Genomic DNA, 17,882 nt, shown 5'->3' on the forward strand with positions numbered 1-17,882 from the left:
AATATTGTTTAAGTGTATAAAAAGTATTAAAACTGGAATGGATAGACAACAAGACGGTCTTTTAGTAACTTACTTACATTAGTTCTAGACTGCTTAATGCGATTTACAGTGAGTACAAAACCCAGCTGCAACGGTGACCTCTCTGGCGTGGTCTCCTTCTCAAATGCTGTGCTTCCACCAATGTCCGTAGAAAGGTGGAAGAAATTTAGGAAAGAACATTGCTCAGGAGATTGCCTACATTGCTGAACAGGTTCCTACCTTGTGTGGTCACTGCTATGTTATTTGAACAATAAACATGAATGATAAACTAGGAAATACTTGATATTTCAAACTTATATGAGCAAATTTATCTCATCTTGGGTACTAGAGTCAACAGAATGTAAGATGAAAATTTTGGGTCTGAAAGAATACCTGGCATCTTTATTAAGAGTACGACTGAATCCTAGAAACAAGCTCACTCTAGGAGATGGGGAAGGAAAAGGAAATGGGTTCAGAGAGTTCTTTCTGTTTAATTCCCATTCAGCTTATGAGTCAAGACATTCCTCAAGACAGAATGGATTAAAAAGGAAAAGGATAATTTTCAGAAGAAATATTAAAGCTCATATAATCTGACTTGTAAGATAAATAAGCCTGGTTAATTACAATCTTAAAATATGTAACAATAATCACAACTCAAAACAATGAAATCAATGCAGGTTTAATAAAGTCAAAACAAGTAAGTACAACCAATTCTCAAATATCAGGGTGATTTTAAAGTATCAGTAAGAATTATTTTAAAAAACCCAGAATAACAGAGCTAATGTGCACCAGTTAGGGGAGAACTGGTACAGACTCCACACGCCCCACCCCAGGTAAAGTCATGAATTGGCTGTACTGGAGAGAAGAAGGCTGAGAGCTAGATGTCCAATTGTGTATACCCAGAATAGCTGAATGAGAACGATTTAGTTGACTTTGTTACTGATTTTCACCTACAACACTGAACCTGAAGTTGTAAAGAAGAGGTCAGATTACCTTTCAAGCTATATCTACTTCCAAACTGATCAAATAAGGCTATTCCATGGCATAATTAAAAAAGAATCTAGCTCTGGTCCAGCATTCCTTCTCCCCCACTTCTGGAACCCAGCATACCCGGAGTTGGGTTTCTACCCACAAATGAAAGCCCAAATGCCAGTCTTTGGTGGGAATCTGCACATGCAGATGTGGGGCCTCAGAACGCCTCCAAAAAATCCACTAACTTGATACGCTAAAAAGCAAAGTAAAGTCATTAAAAACATTTTGTTAACAAGGTTTTGTTCTCTTTTGTTCCTATGAGTTTAAAAATCAAATCCCCATTCTACTTACTATTTGGTGGCCCTGTCGCCTGGTACGGTGGGTAAGATGCTGACATCGTAGGTCGAGAGAAGACTGGAGGTTCATCTCCAAACACTACAATCATGACCTGAATAAGCCCCAACAAGTCTGACTGTGGCTAAAAACAGAAGACAAATTTAAACCAGCTACAGATTTCATTCTTGGCAAAATAGAAAAGTTTGGCCATTTTTAAGAATCAGTTTTCAAGTCAGCTTGATAATTTTCTTTACAGGACCCCAAACCCCAAAATTTCTTTTAATTAGCTTAATAAAGCTAAGTGATCATGTACGTATTGAGTTATTTACGAGGAGCAAGTCTGCTGTGTCGTGCACAGCGCTCCCCGCTTACCCAACTGCAGCGTCACTCTCTGCAGTCTCAGTTACCTGTGGTCTATGACAATAAAGGGAAATCTCCTTAAATCAATAATTTGAAAGCTTTAAATCGTGCATCATTCTGAGCAGTGTGAAGAAATGTCATGCCACCGAGCCCAGCATGTTCACAAAATTAACAAATACAGATAGAAACAAAAACTTGTTAGGATATAAATCAATTTGAAAGGAACCAGCATTTCTTATTCCACGAATATGGTTCTCTCTCCTTGGACTTAAGTCTTCTGTGATGTCTTTGAATAAAATTTTCGCCACAATGGACTTGTACATCTTTTGTAAGTCTTATTCCTAGGTTAATAACACTAAAAAAATACAAAGTATTCATTTGCCAGTTCACTGATTTTCTATTGTGACCGAGTCCCATCTGCTACTAATCCCGCCGATTTCTTCATTTGTTATTCTGTTCTCCAGCTCTAAGATTCCCAAGTCTGCGTCTGGTACACGGGCTACCTGGGGGTGGCAGTGTTCTAGTTCTACTGCCTGTTTTCTCTCTTTCTTGATGTATTTGTTAATTTTAAATTATATGCTGGTTACACTTTATGACAATTTATAGAGAGTTTATACATTATGTTCCTCCAGCAAGGGTTCACCTATCCTAGGTCAGGCAGACACTGTGAAGCAACATAATCGGGGACTGAGCTTATTTAAGGTTGGGGTTTTGTAAGGCTCACCATGCCTGACTTCGCACTCTCGGGATGTGTTCCTGCGGCGGCACGGACCGAGAGCCTGGGATGTTTACCTGCACCCGCTTCCGTGCTACAGTTCCGAACTCCTGGAGCCTCCTCAACCTGAGACTGCCGAGAACTTGGCTCTGCATTCAGAGGTTTTCTGCTCAGCTTTAAGCATCCTGTCTGTGAAGCTTAGGAACTCAGCATATCTTTTGTGAGGAAAACTCAGATTATCGTTTTATCTCTTTGTAACTTCCTTTTCTTCCAAATTTTGGCTTCTAACTTAGTGGCTGTACTGGCAGACAGAACAGTAACTGTTGTCTGTTCAGCTCTGTAAACTGCTAGAACCCTGCAGGTTTCTTTGCCTCTTAGCTAAGGCCCTCTGCCTCTTGCCCTGTAGTGAGAATCAGTAAATACCCCCAGGGAAAACTGGCAGAATGCTGGCTTAGCTCCCGCAGTTTCCTTCACTAGAGGATCATGGCCGTTGGAGTCCTGACTGCCTCAATGGCTCTCCAAAGCCTTCCACAGCTGTTGTTTGTAGTTCGGCTTTTCCAGCAGTTTGGAAAAGTTTACCAACAAAAGAGTTTACCAACAGTTTTTAACCAGCTGTTTTGATAGGACGCTGGTCTGACAGGGCTTTACTGTCAGAGTCAGAAACAAAGGTTTCCTACCATTGTTACTGCTTGACAGGAATACTTTAAGTAAAGAGATGTGAACAGTTTCACAAATACATGCCAAGAGTATACTATTTTTTAAATGTACTGCCCACTACATGAATTCTGTCTATACTTAAAGGTTCAACTTAAATAAAAGCGACTGAGCATATTCTGTACATTGCCAAGCTCTGTACAAACACAAGATACACAGTCACGTGCCAGTTAACAACGGCGACACATTCTGAGAAATGGGTGGTCTGGAGACTCCACCGTTGTGTGAGCATCACGGAGCGCACTCACACACAGACCTAGGTGGCACAGCCTGCTGCCATTACTCCGTGTGTTGTACTCTTACAGGTGTGGCAGGTGGTCGTTTGTTTCTACCAGTATGACCAAACACGTGAGTAACACACATGCGCTGTAATGTTAGGATGGCCACGACATCATCCTGACAGGAATTTCCCAGCTCCATCAAACTCTTAGGCAGCCACCAAGAGATACGCAGTCTGCTGTTGGCCACGATGCTGTCACTCTGCTACTGACCATATTCGTTGTGGACAGCCTTTCTCAGTTACCCAGCTCAGCCTAAGTGATCTTGTGTGAGCTCATCTCCTCCTCGGAACCCTCTCTGAGTGTTAACAAAAAGCAGATGACAGTGAACAAAATATATAAAATACAACAAATGCACAGAACACTGTTAATAATACTTACATGCTTCCATTCGTGCAGATAAGGAAGATAGATCTTCCCATTTGCATCAACATGCTTTCCTGTTTTAATAGTCATTGAACTAGTAGGCTTAACAAAACAGATGGGGGGGTTATACGGGTATGTGTCCAGCAGCCACAGGCATATTGGAATATTATATATATTACCTGAGAGAGAAAGAAACTTCAGTTACTCTATTTTTATTATTTTTCAGCATGGCTTAGCAGGTAAGCAGGAGACAAGTAAGCAACACTTTTAAAAAATTGCAACAAATATTTTAATATCTCAAAGTTCTGTTTAAGATCAGTTTCTCAAATTTTCAGTTTGTAAAACACACCAGCAGCACTAAGGATTCACTGATCACCACCCTGCCGGTGTGTGCTTGTCGCTGTACGGGCATGCTTCAGGGTTATCTTTCAACCAACCCACTCAACGTTTCCTCTTAGAAATGGTTTCACTTCATATAAATATATACATGTAAATTTTATGTAAAGTAATTACAAAGTTCTGGAACTCTGGATTTATTTTTTACCCAAAACTACTTCTACAATGAAAAAGGACTCCAACAGATATATCAAATGTTTTTTTCCCCCCCTGTCTGAAATGTCCATTCTGTTATAAATGGCTGACTCATCCTTTAATACCAAGTTCAAATATCATTTCTTCCATTATCATCCAACATGGTCTTATTCTTCTTGGTAATCTCACAGCACCTTTATATTTTATCATTCTATAGCAGCTATAGAATATTATAAATATCTATTTTTTAAAGATTTTATTTATTTATTTTAGAGAGGGGAAGGGTGGGAGAAAGAGAGAGAGAAACATCAATGTGTGGTTGTCCCTCACACACCCCCAACTGGGGACCTGGCCTGCAACCCAAGCCATGTGCCCTGACTGGGAATCGAACCAGTGACCCTTTGATTTGCAGGCTGGCACTCACACCACTGAGCCACACCAGCTAGAGCTATGTGTTTCTGTTTATTTCCTCCATTTCCCCTATGTGTGTAAGTTCTTCCAGAGAAGGTATATCCTTCATCTTTGCATACATAGCCCTTATCCCCTATGCCTCATGCATAGCAGGTACTACATGAAAGCAATGGCTAAGTTACAGAGACACAGGTCTTAGTAAGTCACAAGAAATAATTCACAAACAGAGCTGTCCAAAAACAGAACAGTCGTTTATGACACTGAATGTTCCCTTACCACTGTAAGTATTCCAGCAGAGGGTGGCTAACTGGCTAACAAAGATGTAATTATCCAGTATGAAATTATCATCAACATTACAACCTTAAATAATAGCTACTTTTGACATGTGTTTATTATACACCAGACTCTGCACTAAGTCCTTTACACACAATGAACTATTTTTTTGAGTCAGACACTATTATCCAAATGTTACAGATGTCCATGATCACAAACCAGATAGACCAGACAGTGAGAACTGAAATTATACACTACCCTGACTTCAAAGCCTCTGTCTCAGCCACTACACTGTGCAGCTTCTCACTGTCATAAAAGTCCGAATGGGGTGAGAAGCAGAATTAGGAGCATGTAAGATCCCTTTCTAGTTTTAAAATTCCCTGATTCTATGAAACTTCAAACTCTTCCAGCACAAGGAGGCATTTACTGATATATGCTGGTAGAAAGGGAAAAATGCTGAAAATATTAGGAGCTGCTGCCAAATAAAGTTCAATTCCAACAGAAGTTGAAATGTCTATGCCGTCATGAAAATCATAAGAAAAGAGGCTTAAGTTACTTACAACTCTTTGGCAACGTATTATGTGCATCAAAATGCATCAATGCTGGAGACATAAACTACACACGACACCTACCTCTGTAAGGCACAGGAATGGTTCCAGTGAGGTTCATAAGTTCCCTGGAACTGCCATCATTAAAAACTGAAAGGAAAAAACAACGATTTAAACGTAAGCATTTTTATAGATGTTCCCAATAAGCTATTCTTTTAGAAATGCTGGTTAAAACTCATTAGTATCCTTGAAACGGTTTAACTTGTTACTGTATCATCCATTTTGTCAGTAACAGTGCCCTTTGTCGAGTCACTCAGTGGGATCAGTTTTTGAGTGAGTAAAGATGCTTTGAATTACTTGGGAAAATGGGTGTGAGTACCATAATCTCAGTAAATATGAGCTGTTTTCCTAACTAGCATGATTGTAAAATTACTCAAAAAGAACTATCAACTGATACCATCCTTCATCTAATATCATAAAATTTTAGATTTCCCATGTGTTGAGCCCCACTTACTATCATTCTCAATCCTAATATAGCATAAACCAGTTTTAAAAAGAAAAAAAAGTAAAGTTTCCACAGTCAAACATGTATGTATCTTTCAAGTATTTCTCACGCCGCATCACACAGGTTTTCGAGCCGTAACCTGCTGATTAATTAGGGCCCACGTAATGTGCATCACACGGGAAAAGGCTGCCATGTGAAGTGCAAGAACACGGTACTGCTGACCTTAGTTCTTTGCCTTAGAACCGACAATTATAAACCCCGCTATAATTTATTCTGATTTTGTGCTTTTAAAAACCCCACCTTATTTAAAATGTATGATTTTATTTACTTTAAAAGCATGTTGATAGCAATAGAGGCAATGGTTTAGATGTGATTTGGCCATGTAAAGCTATGTAAGATTTTTTTTCAATGATGCTGGGATCTTTTTGATGCAGAAAAACTATCACAGTAAAATTCTAGCTCCACTTTCTCCCCCACTGAAGCCATTTTTAAAGAAACTGATTTTGGTAACACGGGGGTTTTTGCAGATCTAGATACCACAGTACGGAATGGGGAAGGAGGCAGAGCTGGAAGGGAACTCCCAGTTCTGACGTTGCTGTTCAGGAAACCCAGGACTGCCTGCCCTCTGCTGCCGCCCACCTCTCCCGATGCTTTCAAAGCCCTGGGGATAAGTGGAGTTTACAGAGTGAGGGTCTCAGCTACAAATTCAGCTCCTTGTCCTCCATGCCAAGGGCCTCACCATGGACAGGAGCCCTTGGCCCTGGCACATCTGATGTGGGGACAAAAAGACTATTAGGTACTGTCATTTCTTACTTAAAATCGAGGTTTATTTTGTCTCAATAATGAAACTGTCACCTATGCACTCTACAGAATTAAGGATCACATTTTTAAATGTTTTCCTCATCTATAAAATAACAGCATATCGTTTTGCTAAATATCTTCCTAAGACTATAAAGAGATGCAAGGGAGTAATTAACTTTAGGATACATTACACTATAAGGGTATTCTCTCCCCTCTTGTTGAAGTGTAACATATCAGCACATTAAAGGCTCTGAGAAACACTGTAACATGGCTGCAAAGAAACCCACTGAATTTTGTTCAATCTACAACTGCTCAAATTTAACAACAGAATTCCCCGCCCCGCAACGTTCTTTACAGCTACAGTAATACTTTGTGAGATGAATTAAACTATCTTTAATATCCCCTTTAGGCCTAAATTTGCACAGCTCTATGTTAGAGTACTTTCTAAAAAGTTGTTAACAACTATACAAATACAAGATGCTACAACTAGATGTTGTAATTTTCTGTCCCTCCAATATTTATATTAGGTGAAGGTTTAGTCCTACAATGGACAAACCAATAATCTTAAAAAGGAAAATGGGAAACCTATAATCATTAACAAGAGGAGTAAACTCAAAGTATAGTAATTGATATTTCATTATGTAAACTCACCATATGAATCCAATACAGGCTTGAGATCTTTGTATGACGCAATAACATTGATAGTTTCACGTACAGTCAGGTCTCTGTATTTGTACTGGAAAGGAAAATCATATAAGAATTTAGTTTAAAACTAACATACCTATTTTACTGTTAGATTAATTTTCTTAAAATCTTATTTTCCCAATAACACTGTTAAAAGTATAATGGTTCTAACTAATCACTAACATTAATTAAAGCCTGGAAGAACCTCAGTAACTTTCTCTCCTGCTACCTATTCAAATCCTTTGCTTAACTCCATTTGAGCTCTTCTTCCAACTTAAATGGTCCTCTACCAAATCAAATCTTCATCAGTCTCAAAAATCTAGCACACATCTCTCTCCCTTTTCTTAATGAATCCTTTTCTAGAATTCCTTTTAGCCCCTTCCTTCAAATTCCAGCATGTATTGTCAATACCAACTATTTTGCAATTTATCATTTGCTGTATTGTATTTTCACATTTCTGCCTTGTACCACTCAACTCCAGAAAACTAGGAACCTGGCGGGGCGGGGAAGGGCAGGAAGAAACAAAGGAAAACTAGGAACCTGGCTTACTGCTCTTGGCAGGTTAGGAGGTCAGAAGATGGGGACCCCCATCTGATCAAACCACTGTATACAGAAGCTCACCAGTTGAGAAACTCCACCCAGGCACACAAAGCTTTCCATCAGCTTTCAGTGTTTCTCTCCTAAAAGGGGGCAGTTAGCTATTCAGAAAGACTCCAGAAGCATGTTAGAGACCAAAACAAACAGAAAAGAAACTAAGTAGTAACAGAAATGACTCAAGAAGCATAAGAAAATTTCAAAAAGGATAGGATCAATAACTTTAAAGAAAAAAGAAATGACAATGTATCCATGAAACAAGTGAAACCGAGGCTTCTTCTGTCTTGGCTTAAATTCGGTTTTAAATTCTAGCTCTAGAAACCATCTCTCTCTATATGTATACCCACTCAGAGACCAAACTTTCGCCCCCATAATCCGCAGTCTCCAAGGCAGCACAAGATAGTAACCAGGACCTGACTAAAGATCACAAGGTCCTAGGTTAGGTTTCAGGACCTGAGCTCACAGATGGAATGTCCCTCTGGCTACTTTCCCATGAGACAGGACCACAGGACCAAGCGACTCTGGGCTGGAAAAGAATTCAGAACTGTTCTCGACCTGAAGAAAAGATTTACCTTTACCTCACCTCTGACCAATCAGCTCCCAGCATGAACCCAAACCCTAATCCAAAGTATCTTGTGGTTGTGCTCTATATAATTTGTAACCGAAATGCCACTGGGAAGTTTGGACTTTTGAGCATCTGCTTCCTGTTCTCCTGGGTGGCACCATTCATCAAAACAGCCAATATTTCTCCATGGCAATTCTCAGGGTTTAGTGTCTAGCTCTGCTAGCGCCCGGTGGACGAACTCTTTCTGTTCTGTAGTGCAAGGACACACAGAGAAGAAACAACTTTGGACATAAAAAATGTAAGAGTAGGAACTAGAGACTTCTGCCAAGATGGAGGCATAGGTGGAAACACTGTGCCTTCTCCCACAACCAAGTTTGAATACAACAAAGGTCCGGAGAACAAAGACGCATCCAAAAACCAGAAAATTGAATTACATGAAAGTCCGACAACCACTAACCGTTCATCGGGACGATAAGAGGGGCGGAGCCAGCAGCAGAGCAGGGTCGGGCAGGAAAGATCCCCCGACCTAGGCGCGCAGGCAGGCTGGACCCAGTCAGGGTGTGGGGCAGACTGACCACGGTCACACATTCGCGCACAGTGAGACAGACCACGCAGGCCCCAGGGGGCGAGGGCTGACAGCTGTGGCACATTTGCGTGCAGTGGGACGAAACGCCATAGTTCCTCGTTGACCCCGCCCCCACATTCAACGTCACAACCCAGTGACTTAGTTGGCCTGCTCTAATGAACACCTTAGGGCTCCGATCCTGCTACGGAACAGGCACGAACAGCCCGAAAGATGGTGCAAGAAGAACTCAAAAGTCCCAGAGCCAATAACTCTAAGCGACCGAGAAATTGCCAGCCTCTCAGAAGCACAATTCAAGACACTGTTTATCAGGATGCTCACAGAACTGGTTGATTATAGTCACAAATTAGAGGAACATATGAAGGCTAAACTAATTGAAATGAAGGGAGATGCCCAGGAAACCAATAGTGATGGAAAGGAAACTGGGACTCAAATCAATAGAATGGACCAGAAGGAAGAACAAAACATCCAACCAGAAAGGAAGGAAGAAATGAGAATTCAAAAAAATGAGAAGAGGCTTAGGAACCTCCAGGACATCTTTAAACGTTCCAACATCCGAATTATAGGGGTACCAGAAGGGGGAAAGAAACAGCCACGAGTGGAAAGCTTATTTGAACAAATAATAAAGGAGAACTTCCCCAGTCTGGCAAAGGACATAGACTTCCAGGAAATCCAGGAAGCTCAGAGAGTCCCAAAGAAGTTGGACCCAAGAAGGAACACACCAAGGCACATCATAATTACATTAGCCAAGATTAAAATGAAGGAGAGAATCCTAGAAGCAGCAAGAGATAAGGTTGACAGTCACCTATAAAGGAGTACCCATCAGACTGTCAGCTGATTTCTCAAAAGAGACCTTACAGGCAAGAAGGGGCTGGGAAGAAGTATTCCAAGTCATGATATCCAAAGACCTACAGCCAAGATTACTTTATCCAGCAAAACTTTCATTTAGAATGGAAGGACAGATAAAGTGCTTCTCAGATAAGGTCAAGTTCAAGGAGTTCGTCATCACCAAGCCCTTATTATATGAAATGCTAAAGGGACTTATATAAGAAAAAGAAGATGAAAAATATAAACAGTGAAAGAACAGCAAACTCACAGTTATTAACAACCACACCTAAAACAAAAGCAAACCAAGAGGACAGCTAGATCAGGAGTGGAACCATAGAAATGAAGAACACATGGAGGGTTAGCAACAGGGGAGTGGGAGGAGGAGAAAGCACAGAAAATAGCATAGAAGGTAGGTAGAAAATAGATAGGGGGAGGGCAAGAATAGTGGGGGAAATATAGAATCTAAAGAGCTTGAGACACGTGGTTATAAACTAAGGGGGGGAGAATGGTGGGAGAGGGAGGGTGCGGGTGGAGGGGAATGAAGGGGGGGAATAGAACAACTGTAATGGTATAATCAATAAAATATATATTTTAAAAAATGTAAGAGTAGAAACAAAATATTCAATAGAAGGATTTGAATGTAAAGTCAGAGAAATTTCAGAGATTAGTGCAAAGATTGATAAACAATAAGAAAGAAAAAGCAAGAAAAATAGGGAACAAATCCAGGTCCATTTTAGCATCTATTTATCATTTTTTGTCCTCATCTGTCTGAAGCCCCAACTTCCCGAGACTATGGGGTCAGTACTATTGGCACACACACGTAGTGTCACTGCTCCTGTCTTAGGCACACAAACCTTCCCTGACCTTCCTCGCCTCCCTCCCCCCAACTACAACTATACTCTCAGGTCCCCTTTATAGCAAAAATTTCTGAGGAGCCGTCTACCTTTGCTGACTTGGACTGCTGTTTCTAGTCTCTTTATTTATTTTTTAAGATTTTATTCATTTACATGTATTTATTTATTTTTAAAGAGAGGTGGAGGTAGGGAGAAGGAGGCAGAGACAAACATAAACATGAGAGAGATACATCGACTGGTTGCCTTTCATACATGACCTGACCAGGGACTGAACTTGCAACCCAGGCATGTTCCCTGACCATTTATTTTAGTATGTTTCTTTAAAAGAACATTAAAAATCCACACACTGAGGCAGCCATCTTGCTCTTGCTGAGGGCTGGTGGGAGTGGAGGACCCTCCCTGCTTTGGGTTTACCAACAGCATAAATCGAGAAGTTAGCCAGACTTCAGGCCCAGGTCAGGACAGGGGCAAGGGTACAGCTCTCAGAGAGAAGGTGGTACACAGAACAGCTATAGTTGATGACAAAAAACTTCAGAGTTCTCTAAAAAAAACTGGCTGTGAATAATACAGCTTGGTATGGAAGAGATAAACATAATTAAAGATTGTGGGAGAGTTACTCACTTCAACAATCCCAAAGCCCAAGCTTCCCTTTCCACTAACATGTTTGCAATTACCAGTCACCCAGAAGGCAAACCAATCCCCGAAATGCTTCCTGGAGTAGCAAGTCAGCTTGGTGCTGACAGCTTAGCAAGTCTTAGGAAGTTAACTGAACACTCCCCTCAGCGAGTGTTGGACAGCGAACCACCAAAACCAGCAGAAATGGATGAGGAGGAGGGGGACATTACAGATCTTGTAGGAAACTTTGACAAGGCATCAGGGAATGATGCTAACTAAAATCTTTTCTGGTTTTTGGAAGCTGGTATGGACTGAAGTAAATCAGCTATATGGTTCCCAAGTTTTACAGACATGAAGAACATCAACGGCTACCAGTTCAGTCATTTACTCTGTGCATTAATAATGCCGCTTGCTGAGCATTTTCAGTCATTTGATTCGGCATTTTGCATGTCCTCCCAGGATCTATCCCTTTGGTCAAAATACGAAGTCCTGGTGCAGTTTGAGGTGTTTTGATTTTTGATTTTTCCTTTTTCTTTTTGTCTTGGGGTATTTTGGGGGGGGGTGTTTATGTATGCAGGTGAGTATATGTGCACACAGGGGAAAGCAAATCAGAAACTGTTCTATTGATCCTCTTCCTTCCCCAGTAGAATTAAACAAATTGTTACATTTTAATAAACCCACAATACTATTTTTTTAAAAATATTTTATTTATTTATCTTTTTAGAGGGGAAGGGAAGGAGAGAGGAAAGAAACATCAATGTATGGTTGCTTCTTGTGCATCCCCTGCAGGGAACTGGCCCCTGCCGGAAACTGGCCTGCAACCCAAGCATGTGCCCTGACTGGGAATCGAACCGCGATCGTCTGGTTCGCAGGCCCGTGCTCAATCCACTGAGCTACACCAGCCAAGACCAATAAACCCACAATACTATTATCTCACTCAAATAATCACCATTTCCTTAATATTATCAAATATGCAGACTCATGGTTTTTTTCCCTTTTTACAAATTAAATTCATTGGGGTGACACTGGTTAATAAGATCATAAAGGTGTCAAGTGTACATTTCTATGATTCAGGATCTGTATGCCCACCACGCACAGCCACATCACCTTCCGTCCCCAAATATTTGGTCCCCTTTACCTTTTACTACCTGCCCCATCCTGCTTCCCTCTGATAACCACCATGCTGTTGTCTGTGTCTATGAGATTTAAAATTTTTTTTTAATGTTTATTGATTTGAGAGAAAGGAAGAGAGGGGAGAGAGAGAGAGGAAAGGAGAGAGAGAGAGGAAAGGAGAGAGAGAGAGGAAAGGGGGAAAGGGGGGAGGAAAGTGGGGGGAGAGAATGAGAGAGGAATAGGACAGAGAGACACCGAATGGTTGCCTCCCAAACATGCCCCAACCAGAGACCGATCCCACAACCTAGGTATGCGCCCTGACTGAGGATCCAACCCCTAACATCCTTTTGGTATGCAGGATACCGACCGACCAAGCCACGCCAGCAAGGGCTGTCTATGGGGGTTTTTTTTGTTTTTCTTGTTTATCCATTTACTCCTTTCAGTTTTATATCCCACAGATGAGTGAAATCATATGGTTGTTAACTTTTTCTGTCTTGACTTTTTTCACTTAGCATGGTATCCTCAAGGTTCATCCATGTCACATTTTTTTTTTCTTAGTTTGAATTAAAATCCAAATAAAACCCACACACTGTATTTTGTTAAAATGTCTTTTAGGGCTCTTTGAATCTATAAATTCTCTCTCCACTCCTCTTTTTTGGTAACAGCTTTATTGAGATATAATCCACAAATGTAAAGGGAATTATATAAAGTTCAATGGAGCCATCTACCTTTGCTGAACACTCTCCTCAGCGAGTGTTGGACAGCGAACCACCAAAACCAGCAGACATGGATGAGGAGGAGGGGGACATTACAGATCTTGTAGGAAACTTTGACAAGGCATCAGGGAATGATGCTAACTAAAATCTTTTCTGGTTTTTGGAAGCTGGTATGGACTAAGTAAATCAGCTATACGGTTCCCAAGTTTTACAGACACGAAGAACATCAACGGCTACCATCAGTGGTCTTAGTGCAGACTTGTGCAGCTACCACCACAATCAAGTTTGGAATGTTGTCATCAACCCCAAAAGAGACCTGTGCCCTTTAGCAACCGCCCCTTCATTTCACCTGCCCCACACCCCCACTCACCCTAGACACCTGCTAATCAACTTTCTGTTTCTATCAATTTGAGGATTCTGGACATGTCATATAAATGGAATGATACACTATGAGGCCATTTATGACTCTTTTCATTTGCATGTGTTTAAGGTACATCCATGTGCTAGCATGTATCAGTACTTCATTCCTTTTATGGCTAATATGCCATTATTATTAAGTATATCACATTTTATTTATCTACTCATCAGGTTACGGGCCCATTTCTATTTGTACCACTGGTATCTGTTAATGAAATTGATTCATTTGTCCTATAAAGGCTCCCATAGTTAGCCCTTTGCTAACTGCATTGCCTTGGTGTAGTTTAACATATATGCTCCTATGCCCTCTGTATTTCCTATCAATTAGTAGTTTGATCTAGAAATTATTATCTTTTTCATGACTTTTCCACCTAAATTTTAGCCCCCACATCCTGCTGTGCCTTCTCTCTCTTTGCTCGTTCTTTCCCTTCTTCCAATTATTAAGCCCCAGGGCTCAGTCCTTGCTCCCCTTTAGCTACATTCACTCCTTTGGTGATCTCCTTCTCAGCTTTGAATGCCATTTATATGCTGATAAGTCCCAAATTTTAAAATTCCAGTCTGAACCCCTTTCCTAAAATCCAGACATGAATGCACAATTGCCAATTTGATAGCTACACTGGGGTATGGAATGAATATCAAATTTAATATAATCAGAACTGAATTCCTTATTTTCCCCCAAATTGAACCCCTTTCAAAGTCTTCCACATCAACATCCTTCCAGCTGCTCAAAATCAAAACCTGGAAGCGATACCTGATGCCTCTCTTTACTTCACATTTACAGCTGAAAATCCTGGTAGCTCTACCTTTACAAATATCCAGAATCTGATCACTTCTAACTACCTCCAGAGGCCACCATTACTGCAACAGCCTCTTTACAGGTATCTCTGCCTCCCGTTAATTTCCTACAGTCTAGTCTTCCCGTCATACTCTAAGTAAATGCCAAAGTCCTTAGAAAGGCCTGCAAGACCCTCCGAAGTCTCTCACGCCTTTATTTACCAATACTTTCTCCCTTGCTAACTCCAGGCCAGCCACCTTTACTTCCTTTGCTGTTCCTCTATCATGCGTAACAAACTTCTGTCTCAGGCCCTTTGCACTTGTTTTTTTCTTTCTTTCTGGAATGTTCCAGTTTGCACCCTCCCCTCTTTCAGGTCTCTGCTCAAATAGATCTCCTCATAAAGGGCTTCCTTTACCATCCGTAAAACTGTAACCCATCTCATCTTCACCCCCTAGCGCTCTTCTATTATGTCCCTCTCCTGCTTTACTTTTCTCCTACGTATTACCTTCCAGCATACTACTTAATGTATTTACTGAGTTATTGTCTTCTATGAGAATTTAAATTCCAAAAGTATAGTCATTTCATTTGTTCACTTTTGTATCCCTAAAACCTCAAACAGTGTGAGGCATGTAGCAATCTTTAATGACAACTCTCTTTTACCTATGCAGTAGTGACTTCACCTCTAGGAATGCTGCAGATACACTACGTAAGAATTCAGTTAACTGCCTATGTGAAAAATCGAAGGTAGAAAGTTATCTGCGAAAAAAAGATGGACTTATGATAGAGAAGGGTGTTAACTAAAAAGTTATATTTACGTTGGCAGCTAAGATAGTGTTCAAAGGAAAAAACGATCTGTAATAATATATAAAATATGTTATATGTCACTTATACAATACAATACAATACAATACAAAACAAGACGTAAGTCAAAGCAGGTGGCCCAAAGTACCATGATGGGCGTGGTGGTCCCACAATCAAGAATAAAGGGCCATCACCCTAGGAATGTGCCTATGGTCCTGGCTAGCAATCCCTACACTGAACCACACCTAACTGAAAGAATAACACCCGAAACTAACCCTCCACCAGCAGGACAAAATTTCACATTTGCTTCTACAGGCTGGGTATTTATAGGCTGGATAGAAAAGATGCTGATACTCCGAAATGACATCATCACTTGTAGGAGGCTCAGTTTTTCAGATATGGGTCCAAGAACCAAAAGATGGGTAGAATGCCCTGTCCCACCTCTTCTCTACATCCTTTTCGCTCTTAACATCAAAAGAAGTCGAAAGGAGAGGAAGAAACAGTTCCTCTACAGGAAGCCTGGGAATCTTAATTATGGTTTTTAAAATTCAAAACCAGTATTTGGCCCAGGCTGGTGTGGCTCATTGGAGTGAGCACTGGCCTGTGAACCAAAAGGTCACTGGTTCAATGCCCAGTCAGGATACATACCTGGGTTGCAGGCCAGGTTCCCTCACCAGGAGCTTGAGAGGGGGAACCAATCGATGTCTCTCTCCCTCACTGATGTCTCTCTTCCTCTCTTTCTTCCTTCCTTTCCTTCTCTCAAAAAACTATTCAAAACCAATACTTGAATATTCTTGTCCTTATATATAAATACTATGCTATCAATGTAAAGATGAAAAATGGCATGGACAGATACTCTTCAGTTACAGTTTGTAAAACAATATACTGTTTTTTAAAGAGTGATGTATTTATGTAAATGTTATAGCATAGATCTGGGTCACAATCTTCTAGGGCTCCCCGAAACTTTATTTACAGTGAAGGATAACTACTTTATCAAGAGAAAACCAAAAAGCCTAGAAGATACTAGGCAACCAAGAGAAGCAGTATTTTGAAAGCTGTCACTTTTTCTAGAGGTTATGTTCTTTTTAATCAAAGACTATAGACTAGAAGATGTTTTTTCAAAGAAGTAAGTTTATACATAGTAGTGTGTTTTATTAACATCGAAAAGTATTTATGTTACTTCAGTTTCTATCACTCTTGCTTTGACCAACATCCAAAGCAACCCAGTGAACTACAGGAGATTCAACTCTCGAACTTCACATATATCTATCTCATTCTGATCAGGTCTGGTAACTCAGCGGGGAGGAAAACCCACCCAGCTCACTCTGGTATCAAGTGACACATTTGAGGTAATTATCAAAACAATTCACAGCTTTAATAGAAAAAATCCCTATCTGTTTTTTTAATAAAAAAAATACACTAGTCTTGAACTATGAAAATGATAAGTTAAGTTCAAAGCAAACAAATTCATGTTATATAAAGCATACAACCAAGGACAGTTATTCTTATGGCTAATAGACATGAAAAGATGCTCAATGTCTCTAATCATCAGAGAAATGCAAATTAAAACCACAATGAGATATCACCTTGAGCCTGATAATATGGCTATCATCAATAAACCCACAAATGGCAAGTGTCTGCAAGGACATGGAGGAAAGGGGAAGCACTACTGGTAGGAATGCACACAAGTGCAGCCACTGTGGAAAACTGGAGGTCCCGCAAAAATTAAAAATGGACCTGCCTTATGACCCAGCAATTTCACTGCTGGGTATGTATCTGAACAAACCCAAGACACTAATTTGAAAAAACATAAGAAGCCCTATGTTCACTGCAGCATTAGCCACAATATCCAAGATATGGAAGCAGCCCAAGTGCCCGTCAGTAGACAAATGGATAAAAAAGAGGTGGTGCATATATGTGATGGAATGTTACTTGGCCATTACAAAGAATGGAACCGTACCATTTGTGACAACATGGATGGATCTAGAGGATATTATGCTAAGATAAATAAGTCAGAGAAAGACAAATACTATGTGATTTCTTTTTCATGTGGAATCTAAAGAACAAAATAAATGAACAAGCAAAATAGAAACAGATTCATGGATACAGAGAACAGGCAGATGGTTGTCAGAAGTGAGGGGAGTTGGGGAGCTGGGTGAACAAGGTGAACGGCTGAGAAAGTACAAATGGGTAGTTACAGAATAGTCACAGGGATGTACAGCATAGAGAACACCCTCAATAATACTGTAATTACGCTGTATAATTGCCTCACCACTATGCTGTGCATCTGAAACTAATAGAAAATAATACTGAATGTAAACTGTAATCGAAAAAGTGAAATTAAAAAAATAAAAAATAGTTACTCTTGGCAAGTCAAAGTCCCTGAAATGGTAATGCAATTCTATTTATTTTACCCGAGGTGGTGCGGTATTGGTATTTTGGATTCTCTGGACGATTTTTATTTAAAATCGAGCCTATTCAACCAACAGTTACTCATCTCCCGCGGGTC

The 17,882-nt window shown here is 40.4% G+C and overlaps 1 protein-coding gene and 1 pseudogene across 2 annotated transcripts in view; one reads left to right on the forward strand and one right to left on the reverse strand.

The window, feature by feature from the left end:
• The window catches only part of TSG101 (tumor susceptibility 101), a 37,456-nt gene that overhangs the window by 18,934 nt on the left and 640 nt on the right, over positions 1–17,882 (reverse strand). For both annotated transcript variants that reach the window (XM_037040356.1, XM_037040355.1), the window contains exons 2-5: positions 7,480–7,564; positions 5,607–5,672; positions 3,775–3,938; positions 1,342–1,468 (exon numbers count right to left, since the gene is read on the reverse strand). In XM_037040356.1, the coding sequence (XP_036896251.1) occupies positions 1,342–1,468; positions 3,775–3,938; positions 5,607–5,672; positions 7,480–7,564 (442 nt within the window). The remainder of the gene's footprint in view (positions 1–1,341; positions 1,469–3,774; positions 3,939–5,606; positions 5,673–7,479; positions 7,565–17,882) is intronic.
• LOC118983219 (transcription factor BTF3 homolog 4-like) lies at positions 10,875–11,830 on the forward strand (annotated as a pseudogene).

The sequence above is a fragment of the Sturnira hondurensis genome, unplaced genomic scaffold, assembly GCF_014824575.4.
Source record: "Sturnira hondurensis isolate 20B ecotype Veracruz unplaced genomic scaffold, ASM1482457v3 Scaffold0002638, whole genome shotgun sequence".
In the NCBI taxonomy this organism is placed as follows: Eukaryota; Metazoa; Chordata; class Mammalia; order Chiroptera; family Phyllostomidae; genus Sturnira; species Sturnira hondurensis.